Genomic DNA, 18,231 nt, shown 5'->3' with positions numbered 1-18,231 from the left:
TTTATTCTGGGTCAATACCAACTGTGAAAAATTGTTTGCAATGGGAATGAGGAAATGTTACAACAGAAATTACATCATAAAGAATTTAATTTCCAAAAGAACTACAGAGGCACCACTGGAAAAAGTTAGCAATGAGGAGGAGTGCTCTCTCTTGGTTGCTATTAGTGCTGGTCTTTGGGGTGTAGCTTTCCTCCTGGGCTTCTGCGTTTGTTTTACGTATTGTTTTCCACTTCCTTCTGGTCAGGATACTTTTTATGACTAGGTGAGACAATACTAAACAGCAGCACAGAATCCGTTCTGCCGCAGGACAAAATGAACCTTTGCTTCAAACATCCACGAGAGAAATGGGGGTAAGTGGAAAAAATTAAGCTGTTCTGGGTGTGGGGTGCATTACTTGAAGCTAATTGCCAAAAAATAAACAACTGTTTTTCCTAGCTGACCGCAGTATTAAGAATTCCAACTGAGGACCAGCCCTGAAATATACCAAGGAAAGAATTATATGTAAGCCTTTGCTCAGGTCTATTACTTAGAGGTTGTGGGGATGGTAATCCTTTAAACAAGGTTCACTTGGCCTTCATGGTAGAGTTTAAATACATTTTCCCTTCTTTTCCTACGTGCAAAGAACTTCTATATTTTTCCTTCACCATGTACACTATAAATAATCAGAGTTTATCCTGGTATTATCATCTTCTTGTATTTAGTACATATTATAGTAGTTATATTTGCTCAGCTGTACTGAATCCTATAATAAAGACATGGTGCAAAAGGCATTTTCAAGATGTGCAATGAATATCTGTAGCTAATAAAATAAGCAGTTGCTCTGTTGGAAATATCAACGTGAAGCCTTAATGGTAATTCAAAGTGGACAGGGTAAGTGATCCTATTTTATAATCCTATAATGTCAATACAGTTTGGTTCTACATGCATGCAGGAAATACAAGATTTGGTGACAGAAACTTTTGCCCCAAAGTTTTCCTGTCTGCCTGTGTCAATTGGTCAGGTTTGCTGCGATCTGAATCGATACAGTACAGCCAAGTTTTCAGTTACAATAGCAAAGGGATATGTGTATATATATATGTGTATGTGTATGTATTGGAGCTGGGTGAATAATTACCAGCAAATAATCTATTTCAAAAACTTCACCTCTTTTCTTTTTCAACAATATCTGCAAACCGTTTAAAACTTTCTCAGATTTATTATTTATTCCGTGTTGTTCACCAAATAATTCTGCCAAATCCTTCTTTGTAGATTATTGTGGTGCATGTATTTGATATTCAAAATTTCACCCATATTGGTTAGTTTTGACTGGCCACATAGATTGCATAGTATGTTTCTGGTCTCTGACTGGATTAGCATAAGGCTTAGAATCAGATTTCTCGTGTGACTACTAACAGTAACACTTTCAAAATTCGCTTTCCATGAATATTCTCCACTATTTGCTCATAATCCATTTTTGCTGCAAACATTCCTGCTAGTAAATGTTTTCACTAGAGCATTTGTGGAAAGCAGTTACAGGTGAGTGAGCACAATCAGAATTAATTAATATAAGAAACTGAATGGATAGTTCTCAAAAATATTTGGAAGTCTTTGTGCAGCTTTCTATAATGAACTAAATTCTGCTCCCATTCACACTGGTGCAATGATAGGAATGGAGTTACTACAGGCTGGTGTAACAAGGGGCAGAATTTTTCCCTAGAGTTTAAAGTTAACTACTTGCAAGAGATCCCTAGATTACTTGTTCAGCAATGTGACCTAGTGAATATGGCATTCAGGAAACCTAAATTCTACTCCTGTCTGTCACTGCACCTCTCTGTGCCCTGTTTACCCTCCCACCTTGGGCTGTCTTGTCTATTTACACTGTAAAATCTTTGGGGAAGGGAATGTCTTTTACTATGTGCTTGGCCAGTGCCTGACGCAATGGATCCCCAATCTCAGCTAGGTGCTCTCGTAATAGCAATAATAATGCCCATTGTAGTTGACGGAAGTTCTACCTAAGGATTGCAGCATCAGCCCTCAAACTTTATCTGTAAACCCACCAATTTCATGGGGGGGATTAAGAGGTTAAACTGTATTTAACTTGGCAAATCCATGTGTGAAGAGGTGAGTCACTCTGCCCAGTGCAGCAGTCAATGCTGGTATTGAACACTGGCTTCACTTTCCATCACACGTCCTCCCTCTGCCACTGAGGCCTCCAATATGCTTCTTGCTACAGCAGTTTGCCTTTTCTAAATTGCACTGAGACAGTAGCAATCACCGCCAAGGCTATCAACCCTGAGCCAAGGAAGAGTGTGTAAGCTGGGTGTATGGAAATTATTAATAAAAACAGCAAAAGTGAAAGAGAAGTTACTATGTTAGTTAAAAATGGGATACTGTTATAACCTTGAGCCAGTGATCTAGGCAATTAAACTGTAAATTAGCATCGCCACTAACACACAGATAATAGCTTGTGCTGGGAACTTGGAGCCTGATTCTGATCTCATTCGCACAAGTTTTATACAACGTATTTCCACTGACTTCAGTGGAATTACTCCCGTTCAATAGATTAGAATCAAACCCACAGTCTGTATAAAAGATAAAGGGTCAGATTCTGATCTCACACACACAAGCATAAAACAGGAGTAACTCCACTGAAGTCAACAGATTTACAGCTGTATAAATAGGAGTAGAATCAGGCCCTTTGTATTTATTCCTTTCCTTTCTTCTATATTTTCAACTGGAGAAAAAGAGCTCAGATTTCCACTATTATAAGTGTCTAGCATGATTGTATGATTGTTCTCTTATGTCCTGCACCTGAACTTTCAACAATCGAGCTGTATTTGTATAGTAAAATAGAGAAATTGTGCCAATCATATAAACCCAGGGTTACAAAAAATAATTTACCAGCTTGCTAGATGGTATCTATGGAGAAGACTATACAAAACAAAAAAATAACCACCTGTAAAATAAAGGTACTTTGGAACTCAGCAGGAAACAAAGAAGAACAAACAGAGCAGCCAGATGTACACAAAAGGATCAAAATAATAATAATGTTTTAAACTTCCTTCATCAGAATACGCCACATGAGAAGATTTAACTGGTCACCATGAAAACAATAAAGTGGGTTATTAAAGTCAGAAGGAAAATAGAAACAGAAAATATCTTAAAAGGGGAAGAAATGAATCATATAGTAAAAACAGCATCTGAAATATTAAAGAGAAATCCACCTTCAAAAGCAAAGCAATGGTAATTGTTATAATCCCATGTGATTGTCTAATAATCGATTGCAATTACTTGACAACTGCTTTTGTTATTTTCCAAACTTATTTGAAAATAATGCAGAGTTTTTTCTTTTCCACCAATAAATCATTCAAAAAGCATCATGTTCTATTATGTCTGAGTTGTAAAGTGTAATTTGCATGATGTCAAACATGTTGACACATGCCATATCACACATTACTGTCTCTCCACCTGACGTGTCAAAGCAAGAGATTTTCAAAGGCACATGTCTTTGAACTGAAAATTATGTTTAACAAAGGCATTTCAAGAGTTATTTTAGTAAAATATATCCTCATGTGGCATCCTGCCTCCTAGATTGTCTACACACAAGTTGAGACAGTGATTATTACTTATATATTGCAAGCTGTGTGCCTGGTGCTGTATAGGCAAGTAAGTAAGAACAGGTGATGTATTCTGTATTCCTTGCCTATCCGAAGCATAGCTTCGTGAAGTGTATATGTTTTTTGTCCCAGATCCTTTGTTAGTGTAAACCAGCATAAATTCAATGGATCTGATTCTCATTTATATAAAGGCCCCGGCAGTGTGAATGAGCCTGAGTGCCAAGTAGAATCAGGTCCATTGACTTTAATGGACCTATGCTAATTTACGCCAATAGAAATCCAGCCCATTTCCATTTATCCATTTGCACCCCTTCTTCTGTTCCTTGTTTCCCTCTTGTGATATGCGTATCTGGAAAGATCTTTGAGATGCAGATAGTTTTATCTATAGTAAAATTCTGATATTGCATCACTGACATCATTGAGAAGTAAATTGCTGCTCTAATGTAAATGATCTGACACTCAGAGACACACCCCAGAGCAGCAGAGATTCTTGTATAGAGTTCTAAATGTGCCTTTATCTTAATTTTTGTATCCTAAATATGCAGTTGTTGTAAGGGTATTTAGGAGTTTAGGTATTTTGACTTGTATTAAGAAATGTGTGTTGTCTTGCTGAGGAAAAAAAACAATGTAATTTGAAACACAGCAGAAACTATGCTGCATACATGTGTCTATTCATCTGGCGTTTAGAGCTGATGGGGAATTTTTTGATGAAACATTTTTTCGCTCAGAAAATGCTGAATCATCACAGTTGAAACTTTTCATGGGAAAGGGTCAGTTTCAACAATTTTTCAACTCAAAAAGGTTTCATTTTGACATTTTTGAAACAAAATATTCCTGTTTTCCAGTTCAAAATGACTTCATTTCAAAAGATAAGCTAATTATAGTTTTGTTTTTTTAAATTAAAATTTTAAATGGTTGAAATCAAAACAAAGTATTTTGATTATCCCAAAATATTATTTTTATTTTTATTTTGGTGAAACTTTTCATCCTGATTCAGGACACGAAGGAACATTTTTCATTATCTCAAAAATTTTAATGGGACACGAAAACCACTTCCTTCCCATCTCTGCTGGTATTGACTAGTTTGAAGTCTGTGAGGGGATTTAGACTTATAGCACTTAACATTTTCATATCAGATGATTGCTTTAATACAGGCCTGTGTGATTTTAATTTGCAGAAAACTATTTCCTACTATATTCAATAGGTGGCAGCACTTCATCCACAACTAACTAAACAGAAAGTCTAACAACATAGATGGTTCGCAGGTCAGAATACAGTTACAGCAAACCCTAATTTAATGTATTGTGACACTGGGCTTAGGGATGTACAGCTAGAGCTGTTCAAAACTCATTCATTAAAATTTGCTCAGTGACAAAACAAAATACGTTTGGAACAAACTTTCTAATGCTGGAGAAAGAGAAACAGATGCACTCCATGCTACTTGGAGTGGGTGTGTGCCCTGTGGTAGCACCTAGGCTGGGTATTGGACCTTAGAAGACTGGCACATTGAGGCAGTGTGGTTTAGCAAATGGGGCACTAAATTGGAATTCAGGAGACCTGACGTGTATTCCTGGCTCTGCCCCTGACCTGCTATGTGATCCATCGGCAAGTTTCTTCATCTCTGTTTCCTCTCCCACCTTCCATCTGTCTTTTCTACTTAAAATCCAATTTCTTTGGGATATGCGGCTGTCTTTAACTATGTGTTTGTACCATGCCTAATACAATTGGGTCTTGATCTTGGTTTGGACCCAGGAGTGCAACTAAATCCAACTAAATAACAACAACAGTACCAACCCTAAAAGAAAGGTACCATAAGAATAGCTAGTAGGTAGGAGAAAGCTGAAGGTGATGGGGTTGCTTACCTGGAAGATCTGAAATTACATATCTCTGAAGATATGGAGAGTAAAAAAGACTTCATGCAGATGGGCTATATACAATAATAGTTGATAGTGCCTAGTCACTGTACAGAGCTGAGCAGAGGAAGCCATTTGCTGTGCACAGCAAGAACTTGTATTAGTCCTACAGAACCCTGGAGTATATGGGAAAAGCCTACAACAGGGCAAGGTAGGAAATGGTCCAGGAAGGAGCAAGGGATCTGCATAGTCAAGCCTTGGCTGCTCATGAAAGGGACCCTGAACTAAAGCCCAGAGGAGAGGGAAGACCTGAGTTCCCCTACTGGCCCACTGAGGAAATACCCTGACATGGGTATCAAAATTCCCTGATACCAGGGGCAAGTATTAATGAGTCCAGAGTCGGACTGAGGCCCCAGTGTGAAGTCAGTGGACTATTTGTTGGACTCTTGGTTTACCCGGGAAAAGATGGGACTATTTATGACCTGGCTTGAGGGCCATGTCACAAGAAGTTGTGGGCTACCAGGAAGCCTGAATGGCAATTTGGCAGAAACAATTGAGGGGAAGGCCCTGCAACACCCTGCCTGGCCACAAGGCACCACTAGTGATGAGTCACACTCTTACAGCCCCAAAATCCTGTCTTCTCAAATCCTAAATATAGATTTCCTTCAAAGGTCATAAAGATAATTGTTAACATTAAATAAAAGGACACATACTAAGATGTGTGCATACCCAATGGACCAGCACACTTCCTTAGAGCTCAGACTGGTACAGCAAATATAGCATGTAATGCATGTTATTAATATAATGTCCAGATCCTACAGTAACAGATGCTCTATAAATTAGAATAGAAGAGATGCACAGAGAAGTAGAGCAGAACGTATTAAACACTATTAACTTAACCCATTGGCGAAATAAAGTTTTTTATTAAATACATTTGATTCACTGTTTTTGAGTATGTTGCCAGTTAAATAACTGGCAAAGTATTTGGCAAATACAAAATTTGGCAAATATCAGAAAAAATGATTGAATTTGTATATTCTACTGGTAGGTGGGTGGGTTGGTTGGTTGGTTTTTAAGGATTTGGCTCGGATGGATGGATGGAAGGATCAAAATACATAGACTGGCTTTGTCTACATTTCTGTCGGCCCAAAAAGCTGAATAAAAATTATTGTAGGTGAACAAAACACTTATCACTTTCCAGGAAATGTTCATACTGCAAAGATTATTTTTAATGATTCTGAAGTTTAACTGATGTTCAGTCAGCCTCTTTAAGTTACCTAGTCCCATTACTGCACCAGAAGATGTTGTGAAGGCCCAGACTGTAACAGCGTTCAAAAAAAGAACTGGATAAGTTCATGGAGGATAAATCCATCAATGGCTATTAGCCAGGATGGGCAATGATTCAAAACCATGCTCTGAAGTGTGCCTAGCCTCTGGTTGCCAGAAGCTGGGATTGGGTGATGGGGGAATAAATCACTTGATGATTCTCTGTTCTGTTCATTCCTTCTGAAGCACCTGGTATTAGCCACTGTTGGAAGACAGGATACTGGTCTAGCTGGACCATTGGTCTGACCCAATATGGCCATTCTTATGTACTGTGACCCTATCTTTCAGGTGAGGGCACTGCCTTCATTAATATGTTTGCAGGCAGGAGTTGTAAAAACTGTATTAGAACTAACAGTCACTGATCTCAGTTACCTGAGCACTTTGATTCCCCCATAAAACACTGGTCTGAGCACTTTACTCCATGACCAAGGTTAATGCACTTGTTAACCCATCTCTACTGACCTGCTTTTTTCAGTCTACTTAAGTCCCTGCATTTCAGGCACATTAGGGCTTGTCTGCACAGTGAGCGCAGCAAGCCACGTGTGAATCTACAGCACGGTGAAAGTCCCAGAGTGTGGCTTAGTGTACTATGCTTTCAAGTGGCTGTGCAATGTGTCATTGTTAGGGCCCTACCAAATTCACGGCCATGAAAAATGCATCATGGACCATGAAACCTGGTCTTTTGTGTGCTTTTACTGTATACTATACAGATTTTATGGGAGTGACCAGCGTTTCTCAAATTGGGGGTCCTGACCCAAAAGGGAGTTTCAGGAGTGGTCACAAGGTTATCTTAGGGGGGTCACAGTATTGCCTCCCTTACTTCTGCACTGCCTTCAGAGCTGGGCAGCTGGAGAGTGGTGGCTGTTGGCCGGGCACCCAGCCCTGGCAGCTCCCCGCCAGCTGCAGTGAAGAACTAAGGGTGGCAATACCATGCCATGCCATCCTTACTTCTGCGCCGCTGCCTTCAGAGCTGGGCGGCCGAAGAATGGCAGCTGCAGACTGAGGGCCCAGCTCTGCAGACAGCCGTGCAGAAGTGAGGGTGGCAATACCATACCATGACTTACTTCTGCCTGCTGCTGGCGGTGGCTCTGCCTTCAGAGCTGGGCTCCTGGCCAGCAGCCACCGCTGTCCAGCCGCCCAGCTCTGAAGGCAGCACTGCCAGCAGCAGCAGTGCAGAAGTAAGGGTAGTAGTACTGTAATCCCCACCCCCTACAATAACCTTGCGATCTCACACACACACACACACCCCACCTTTTTGGGTCAGGACCCCTCCAATTATAACATAATAAAATTTCAAATTTAAATAGCTGAAATCATTACATTTATGATTTTTAAAATCCTATAACCGTGCAATTGACCAAAATGGACTGTGAATTTGGTAGGGCCCTAGTCATTGTGTATTGTTGGTAACCAACTCTGGACCAATGGGACATCAAGTGATGGCAGTAGAATGCTAGAGATATAACTCCACTACTTCACCCCAGTGAATGTGAGAGAAATCTACCCCTGAGTATCAGTCACAATAGCAAGACTCCCATTGACATCATAGGGAGCAGGATCAGTCCCCTACAGAGGCCATCTTTTGGAAGAGACATTAAACTATCAAGTATCTATTGACTATGTACAAACCCATCTGACCTACTGCTTTCCCTGTATCCTGCCTTCTCCATTCAGTCCCAGGTGCATGGAATAGTCTGTCTTCTAACATAGAGAGACAAGGTAGGTGATCTTTTATTGGACCAACTTTTGCTGATGAAAGAGACAAGCTTTCAAGCCACACAGAGCTCATCTAACATGTCTAATATCGCAATCACACCCTTTGTTCTCTCAAATCCCTGCTTCAAACTCGCTTCTGCTGTGATAATCCACCAAGAAGGAGAAAGGGAGAAAATTATTTTGAAATCTTCACTGTTTAGAGATTGGATCTTATTGGTCCACCATTTTGTGTCTGATCAGTATAGTTTGTCTAAGTTAGGCCCCATCCACCAAAGTTCTTAAGCACCTGCTTAACTTCATGCACCTGAGTAGTCATAAGTGTAGCCAATTGTTAGCCGATGGCCAAGGATGTTTGGTGAGGTGCCAGCTATGCCCGTTTTATACCATCCGTGACTTTAACTGCTAGGACGCACTGTCCCTTCGCGGCGGGCAGCCCGGGCTAGGCTGACGGATGCCCCAAGGTCCTAAACACCCGTGACTTTAACTGCTGGGGCTCAGAGCTACTTCACAGTGGGCAGTCAACACTGACTGACAGGTGCCCCAATGGCAGCACTAAGAGCCTCTCCACACCCGTGACTTTAACTGCTAGAGCTCAGAGCTCCTTCACAGTGGGCAGTCAGGATTGACTGACAGGCGCCCCAAGAGTTTGCCCCGTGGAGGCGGCACAACTCAACGCTAGGGGGGGAGGGATAGCTCAGTGGTTTGAGCACTGGCCTGCTAAACCCAGGGTTGTGAGTTCAATCCTTGAGGGGGCCAGTTAGGGATTTGGGGCAAAAATTGGGAATTGGTCCTGCTTTGAGCAGAGGGTTGGACTAGATGACCTCCTGAGGTCCCTTCCAACCCTGATATTCTATGATTCTTAGTACTCTCACCTAATGGCCAGGCTTTATAGCCAAAACAGCTGAGGTTCTTTAATTGTGTTGGCTGCTTTACAGTAAACCAGAGAAACAAGTCAGGCTTATGCACAAATGGTTACCAAAATTTATTAAACTAGATTCTAATCATGTGGTTACAAAATTGCTAGTGCCTACTTATTTAAATGTAGAGATGTTACACACACAAACAAGTTACAAAACTGAAGCCACAATCCCAAAGAAAGAAAACAAAGTATAGAGCTCTGTTTCAAAATATGTGTACACTAAAGATAGGAGATCAGGTGTGGGTGCTTCTTACCCTCCTTGCATCTCTCGATTCCAGCGGTGCCAAGCCAGGATTGGTCACTCAATTCCACGGAAAGACGAATAAGGGACAAGGCTTAGGGACCCTCTTAGCTGCAGAAGCCTTGGGAGGCTGTCAATTATCTGACCAGCAGATAGATAGTGAAAAGCACTCAAAAATCATGGTGCTGTAGGTCCCATACTTATACCTCTGTACTCCTTTATTCTCTTTCTCCTTTCTTATGCCAAATTGGGGCTGGTCTGTCTGGGCAACGCCAGCTCTCGCAAGAGTAGTTTACACTTGCAAGGGAGAGAAACAATAAGTTTTGACTACTGGACATTCCTTTTATCAGGGTAAATATTTTCCCACCTAGGATGTTGGGGTGTGTGCATCACGCTATTTAGTAGGGGCTAAGAGCCATGTCTGTCACAGCTTCTCTGTCTGCTGTGAGCCTAATCGTTGTATATGTTCCCAGAGGCACATTGTAGCAGCACACCTGTGCTTATCACAGCTTCAAAGGCTGTGCTGCAATTGATGTTAAGTGCCCTGTTGTTTTGGCTCCCTTGTGTTCCCAGCAATGCTGGTCTGAGAGGGGGGGCTGGCTGTCTGGCTACCCCAGTGCATAAAGGTAAGCAGGTGCTCATATGTTTTGCTGGATCATGGATTTAGACTGAAAGCACTTTGGCTCCGAGACCTTGTCTTCCTTATTTATTTCGCATGTGCATAGTCGTCTAGCCAAGCGATGGCATCTTCAGTGGCGTGATGCAGTTCTAGGCCACTGCTGAACCTAGTCAGCAGGTATTTATCGACAATGTGCGTCATCATCTGTGTTGCACCACAGCTGCACAAAGGGCTGTCACGAAGGCCCCAGCAATACTGGTTGGATGCACAGAGATCTTGCCCAGTCCAGAACCTGTTCAACAGGAACCACTGGCAATGGGGCAGGTCAAAACCAGGCGGGCAAATTGTGGGGTCGGCAATGAGAGACTGGTTGGGGATTATAACAGATATCCATTCCTCTCACCAGAGTGTTTCTGCCCAAACATCCTGACGTGGCAGATGAGACCATAATGGGTGACATGATGGCAAACATGCAGCTGGTGGTTTAAAAAGGTCATTGTGCAGCGACAAGCTTGAGTTGGCATGTACTTTCTACAGTAACTTGCTAGTGGCAACCTCTTGTTTGATATGAGGAAAAGCAATATTGCTCAGAACTGGAAGCCATGGGAGTGGAGTCAGACGCAGGGTGCCAGAGATGATGCACATGGCGGCATGTAACTGCATATCCACCAGTTTGGTGTGTGACGATCGACTCCAAACTGGTGCACAGTACTCCGCCACCGAATACGAGGTGGCAAGAGGTGACTTCCGCAAAGTTGGAGCACAAGCATCCCATGACAAACCTGCCAGTTTGCTAAGAAGATTATTGCGCGTCTTAACTTTAGCTGCTGTCTTCTTCAGGTGGGTGTGGTAACTCAATGTGCAGTCTAAGGTCACACCTAGATAGATCAGTTCTACTTCATGCTTCATCTTCTGACCATTCAGATAAACATTCAGTTCTCGGGTTGTGCTGGCTTGGTGAAGATGGAACAAACTGGAGACTGTTTTTATGACACTTGGCTGGAGGCACCAAGTCTTACAGTAGTCAGCTAACTTTGTCATATTCCAGTTTAAGGTGGCATCAAGCTCGTGAAACGGCTGAGCCTGGGTACCGCAACAGATGTCATCTGCGTAAATTAACTTTTGTGACTCCGTTGTTGACAGGTCATTGATGTAAAGGTTGAACAGGGTTGGAGAAAGCACAGAGCCCGGGGTAAACCATTGCTCTGTCGTCTCCAAGCACTTGCCTTCTCCCCCATATGGACTCTGAACTGCCTATCGCGGAGGAACAGTTCAACAACTCCTGTGACCCAAGGTAGCAGGACCCATGATACCTTCACGAGCAGGCCAGTGTGCCATACCGTATTGTACACCGCTGTTAGATCTATGAAAACAGTGCCTGTTTTTAAGTTTCTCTGGAAGCCATTTTCAACAAATGTGGTCAGCGTGAGTGCTTGGTTGCATGTGCTACGGCCTTGCTGAAAGCCGGCTTGGTCAGGGCTCAAAATTCTCTCCAGGTTGGGTAATATACGTTGTAGGACCAAGCGCTCCAGTGCCTTGAAGAACACAGACAATAATGATTTGGGACAATAGCTTGATGCTTGACTTGTCTTCCTTAATGAATTGTGTAGTGAAAAGTACTTTCAGTGCTTAATGAAAAATAACAATAATGATAATAGTAACACCAAGAACCAAAGGCAACTTCTACAAGTCAGAGCATTTTATAGGGGGGAGAATCAGGGATAAACCTGATGCTTTGGCCAACACTCCCTCAGTCAAAACAGGCTCTAATAAGAACTGGTCAGCATTTTGTATGTGGAAAGTTTTCCGCACAGAAATAGACAGTTCTTTCAAAACCAAATTTCTTGGCAGCAAAATCAGAGCAACAGGGTAGGTGAGGTAATATCTTTTATTAGACCAACTTCTGTTGGTGAGAGATACAAGCTTTCGGGTTTACACAGAGCTCTTCTACAGGGACTGACACAGCTACAATAACATTGGCAGAAACATGTCAGTTCTGATGGAAAATTTCAGTTTTCCCAAGGGAAATTTCTAAATGAACATTTCTGTTTCAAATCGACATTTTGAAATGAAACCTTTTCTTCCATTTTGATTTCAAACATTGTTTCATTTGAGCCCCGGGTTGTTTTGTTTCAAAATGTTGGTTTGAAATGAAAATCATTCGAATTGATTCAAAACGTCCCATGGGAAAACTAATATTTTTCAACAGAAAGTTTTCAAATAAAGGTTTTTTGAACAAAAGTTTCTCGGGGTGAAAAATTTTGGTTTTCTGACCAGTTCTAGTTCTGATGTAAAGGCTCTGTCTAGAACGTTGCTGGGTGCTTAAAAAATGCCATGGGGACCTATAGAATGCCTATGTTATCATGATCTAATGCAGTTTTACCCAAAATGTGAGGTTCTGTGTGCAAATATTAGTCAATGGTGGGTGGCGGGGCAAATAGACAGATGTCTCAGTTGTTCTTCGGTCTCAGCTTCCATTCAGACAAAAGCGTCTTTGTCTGTTATGGATACAGAAAAAAACAAACAAAGCATAGTGAGTGTAAACAATGAAGAGACTTCTGCCTGAGGTTGCAGAGAGCCTGAAACTCTGAGGGGTGAACAGGTTCATTCATCTGAATGGCTGCTAACTCAAAGGGGTGGGGGAGTATCATTGTTGTCCCTTTGCTAACTAAGTGGCTAGTCAAAGTGCAGGACCTTGAGGGGCTGTTCCAGTTGGGAGTAAAAACCAACGATAGAGTCTGGTGTTCTCTGTGATACAAAGTCCTGCTTCTCTGAACTCAGCAGCAACCAAAAACAAAAGGAGCAGTTTCTTTGCTGATAGGCCCAAGCTTCTCTCAGCCCAGCCCCTAAAAACCCAGAATCTCTCTCTAGCTTTCTTTCAGGGGCACACAGGCTACTGCTTTGCTTTCTTGCTCTGCCCCTAGTCTCTCACAGTTTTTCGTGTGTGCACCAATCCTCCACCAACATAGTGCTAGGTTTGGGCAGACTCCATTAGGCCTTGTTTGAAGTGAGGCCCCTTTACAGTTCCTTTATAGCAAACTTAAGTGAAGACACATTCACACCCATGAGTTTCAACTCAGCCCATAACAAGGTTTGACCCAGTTCCTAACAATGCTATGAAGACTGACCCCAGTGATTCCCTAAGTCGGGGGGGGGGGGGAAAGAGAGTAGAAAACATATAACTGAAGATGTGTAGGCCTTTAAAAACACTTGGCAGAGTTACATTGGGTGGGGAGGCCAAAATGGGTATCATTTGGCTGAATAGTGTCTTAAGACAGCTTGATGATGGAGGGGTATATATAAAATCAAATTCTAGTCTGACTTCTACTCTACATCTTTCCTAAAGAACAAGTGAAGATCTAACTGAATCATCTAACCCTCTTCTCTCCACCTCCCCGCATCCTGTATTACTTTGGGAGGGATTCAGGGTTAATTAAACTTTCCTTCCTGTTCTTCATCCATTGTCCTGCAACGACCCTTTGAACAAATGTCATTTCGAAAAACAAATATCTTAAGCGCAGAAAGCTTCACTTTGGCTAGAGCTGGGCAAATACTTCAAAAAAAAATTACTGCAAATATTAACTCAAGGTGAAATTCATCCCAAGGTAATACTTAGGTACAATTTAAGTCCTAATTTGCACCTACTTAGGTTAATCCTCTATAGAGGGGTGAATTTCATCCTAAATGTTTTTCAGCAGATTGATGCTAATAATTGTTTTGCCCCTTTTGTGATAACTTTCCAAAAACATTCACCTGGTGGCTTCACTAGCATAGCTACTTGAAAGAAAGCCACATTTAAGCTTGCTCTCATGAATAATTGTGAAATGTGAATCTTAACCAGCTAAAAGTCACTTCTCCTTGAAAATACTTTAAAGCTACTATTGTTTTGTCACTTGTACCAACTCAGTGATGAGCTGCCAAAATCTTAACAACTGGTTCCCTCCTCACCCCACTAGGGGGTCGTTGCCCACCCCCGCCCCCCAGGATTCCTGCCCCATCCAACCCCCCACGTTCCTTGACACACACACACCCCAGGACCACTGTCTCATCCACCTCCCTCCCCTGTCCCCTGACTGCCCCCAAAACTGGGCAGGAGGGTCTCGTGGGCCACCGTAGTGGGTGCCCACCCCACCCCTAAGAGCCAGAGGGACCTGCTGGGGGGCGAGGTGGGGAGTCCTGGCGGTGCTTACCTGGGGCAGCTCCCAGGAAGCATCCGGCAGGTCCCTCTGGCTCCTAGGGGCAGGGGAGCGTAGCTAGGGGGGGAGCAGTTCCCCTGCACGCCCACCTCCCCGGGTTACCTGCTGCGGCACTGGCGGCCCTCCTCGCGAACCCCCCACCCCCTGCCTCAGCTCACCTCCGCCTCCCTGAGCCTGAGCGCGAAGCCACTGCCTGCTTCTCAGCCCGCCCCAGCTTCCCGCACGAACAGCTGATTCGCGGGACGCCTGGGGAGGGGAACGGAGAAGCAGAGTGGGGCGGTGTGTTCAGGGGAGGAGGCGGAGCAGAGGTGAGCTGGGGTCGGGGGTGGAGCGGGGAGCTGCCGGTGGGTGCTCTGCACCCACCATATTTTCCCCTTGGGTGCTCCAGCCCTGGAGCACCCATGGAGTCGGCGCCTAAGGCGCCACTTTGGGCCGGTTAAATTTAGAAGCCCTTTAGAACCGGTTGTTCCTCACGGAACAACCGGTTCTAAAAGGGCTTCTAAATTTAACAACCAGTTCTAGCGGACCGGTGCGAACCGGCTCCAGCTCACCACTGCCCTAGCTAACTATAACTGGAAGCAATTAGAGAAAAATATACCTTTTTTTCTTTTTCACTTTCTTTGCTTTGGGTAGAATTTTCAAGAGCTCCTGAGAGGCCTAGAAGCCCAAGGGTTGGTCTACACTGAAAACTTCTATCAGCATAGCTATGTCTCTCAGGGATGTGAATAATCCACACCTCAGAGAGTCCTATGCCAACCTAGCCCCCAGGGTAGACAGAGCTAGGTCAATGGAAGAATTGTTCCATCAAACCAGCTAGTGCCTGTCGGGGAGGTGGGTTAACTACTGCAATGGCTGTGCCACTGTAGAATTTGAAGTGTAGATATACTTTAAATCTCACTGATTTTCAATGATTTCAGTTCCTACGTCCTTACAGCACTTTTGAAAATGTCACCCTTTGTGCATTTGACTGCATTTTGAGTATAGTCATTTTCACCCCTCCTTACGCCACGTCAGGTTCTCCGATTGTTGTGTGTGTCCGTCACACTGCAGCAGAGAGTAATTTAAAAATAGGAGAATCTCACCAAAAAAACACAAAGGATTGGAGGCAGATATAGTATGAGACACTATTTTTAATTAGAGCTCATTGAAATATTTTCCATCAATTTTTTTTTAGGGAGGGTGTTTGTTTATTTTTAATGGACAATGGCTTGTCAGCTAAACTGAATCTTAAGAACAAATTGCAATTTTTTTCTTGAAAAGTAAAAACTAAAATTTTGGGGTAAGCTGAAAACCTAATACATTTAACATTTTCAAGTTTTTTTATTTTCATAATGAAAACCGAAAACATATTGAAGAAAAACTTTGACAAAAGAGCGGGCGTGGGACTGGTTTTGGATACATTTTTCATGGGAGAGAAAAAATAATTTCCTGAACAACTTTATTTTTTACTAATTATTTTTAGACTGACTGTAGTTTAAGTTCCTGGTATTCCTTTAAACTCTTTGAGAGCGTTCACAGAAGAAAAGTTTCAGAGTAACAGCCGTGTTAGTCTGTATTTGCAAAAAGAAAAGGAGTACTTGTGGCACCTTAGAGACTAACCAATTTATTTGAGCATAAGCTTTCGTGAGCTACAGCTCGCTTCATCGGATGCGGGAGAATTGTCTGCAGCCCTACAATTCTCCCCATACATATGGGAGACTTACAATTTTTCTAACTCATAAAATGCCTGGATTTTGGTTCCCACCCTGCTAAACTATATACAACTGTTTCCATTATTTCAGTGGATATTTTATCAGACCCATGTGCCTGCCTTGCTGTTGTCCTTTTAAAAAATTCCTAAAGGCTGTTTATTGTTTCAGTAGAAGTGAGTGGGAACCAAGCCCCCCCACCCCCCCCCACCCCGATACAAACATGCCCAAATCCAAATCCACATTTGCTTGTTGTGCCGCCAGTTCATTGCTAGTAGAGAGAAGTAAGCAAATTATGTCCTGATAGGAGTGATGATTGACAATAGCTTTAGCAAGATCCTTTTCCCCATTCTGTGCTCATGAGCAAACAGTATTTTCTCACACTGCTACCACAAAGGTTGGGGTCATCTGAGGATCTCATTAGCCATACTTCAATTAGGAGGGAGTGGGTGCGAGGCTAGACTCTGGAATGTTCTAAATCCCAGCTTGTCTGACAGAACCCAAATCTGTTGCCCTCTTCTTTGCTCCTAGGTATTTGCCTGAGAAGCGTGTGTGGCATTGAATTCATTAGGAAAGGCAGTATTTCTGTTCACTTACAAGATGTCAGATGTTTTTAAATAGTGTCCAAATACCCAGAAAAATGAGAGCTGTGAGAACTGTGTCCCTAGTTACCCAATTTCATGCACAAATGGTGGTTTGTGATCACAAACCTTGTAATTAAACGCGTAATGTTAAAGGCCACTTTTTGGGAAAAAAACCAGCAGTGTTTCTCAGAGCACATGAGATTAAATTTCACATGCTAGCAAAGGGCAGTGTGCTGATGGCATATAAAATCTCACTCTCGATTGTCTTGTGTGTACTGTACCTAACAGCTGCCTGTTTGAAGGCTGTCAGACTGCACCTAGCCACACTTCAGATTTGTTTTCACAGGTAGGAGAAGCTAAACAGGGAGGCTGGTCTTATAGTTAAGGCAGACTAGGTTATAGACTTCCTGCGTGACCTTGAGCTAGCTAGCTCCCCATGTGTGAAAAAAGCCATGTAGTACCCAGGAACCCTGAAACAAGGGACTCGGGCTGTGAAGTAAAGTCCTGTTAAACAACTATTCATTATTAGGGTAAGACAATACGCCACCTAATATCAGTGCCAGGCACTGTACAATCACATAATAAGACAGTCTGTTCCCCAAAGAGTTTACAATTTAACTAGACAAGACAGGTTGGAAGAAAGGAAGAATTACTATCCCCAGTTTCATGCTGTTATCCATTCATAGTAAAGGCTGCACATGACAGAGAATTTGCACTTAAACCAACTGAACAAAGCAGAATGGATGGTTTATGTACTTTTGACCCACCATAAACCCCAGATGATAAAGTGCTCTGAGATGAGTTATGAACCGGAAATTCACCTTTGGTTCTTTGTAGGATTTTGAAAGGCTCACTCATTTGTTTTGTTTTCAATGCAGTTAGTTTTTAGAATCAATGTTAATATTTTGCAGGTTACCATTAAATTTTTGAGTGATGCTCTTAACCCCTTGAGTGCCATATTGGATGTGTTTGTTGGAGTCTACTATACTTCAGATAATCCTAGTCAGTTCATGTGAAAATGAATGGTGGACTGGTTCAGACTAAATAAATAAAACCCCATGAACCTTCACCCTTTTCTTGACCCAAGTCAGTGGTACAGGAACAGCCTGATCCAGTGGATAGGCTATGGGCCTGATATTCTGGAGACCTGAGTTCTAATCACAGCTCCCCGCACTGACTTATTATGGGCAATTCACTGGCCCTCTGTTTTTCAACCACCATTTGCCTGTTTTATCTATATAGCTTGTAAATTCTCTGGGACCGATGCTGTATCTTACTATGTATTTGTACAGCCCATAGTACAGTGGCACCCTGATCTTGATCGGGGCCTCTAGGATCTATACTGTACTACAAACAATACTATAAAGATTAAGAAATACTCAAAACAATTTGCTGTTTTCAAAGCCCTTTGCACTTCCAGGTTCTAGTCAGGAAAATGTGCTGAGCAACCACTTCAAATCCTATCCCAGACCAAGTTCACAGACTCTGAACAT

At 42.5% G+C, this 18,231-nt stretch overlaps 1 protein-coding gene across 1 annotated transcript in view; it reads left to right on the top strand.

The window, feature by feature from the left end:
• Positions 1-271: 271 nt before the first annotated feature.
• Positions 272-18,231, top strand: part of KCNMB2 (potassium calcium-activated channel subfamily M regulatory beta subunit 2) — a 238,299-nt gene continuing 220,339 nt past the window's right edge. Inside the window, exon 1 of the mRNA XM_073359328.1 lies at positions 272-350. Within this exon, the coding sequence (XP_073215429.1) occupies positions 313-350 (38 nt within the window). The 5' untranslated portion in view covers positions 272-312. The remainder of the gene's footprint in view (positions 351-18,231) is intronic.

This window comes from Lepidochelys kempii, chromosome 9 (genome assembly GCF_965140265.1).
Source record: "Lepidochelys kempii isolate rLepKem1 chromosome 9, rLepKem1.hap2, whole genome shotgun sequence".
NCBI classification, from domain to species: domain Eukaryota; kingdom Metazoa; phylum Chordata; order Testudines; family Cheloniidae; genus Lepidochelys; species Lepidochelys kempii.
The sequence above is the reverse complement of the archived record's forward strand: the minus strand, read 5'-3'. Positions and strand labels throughout refer to the sequence as shown.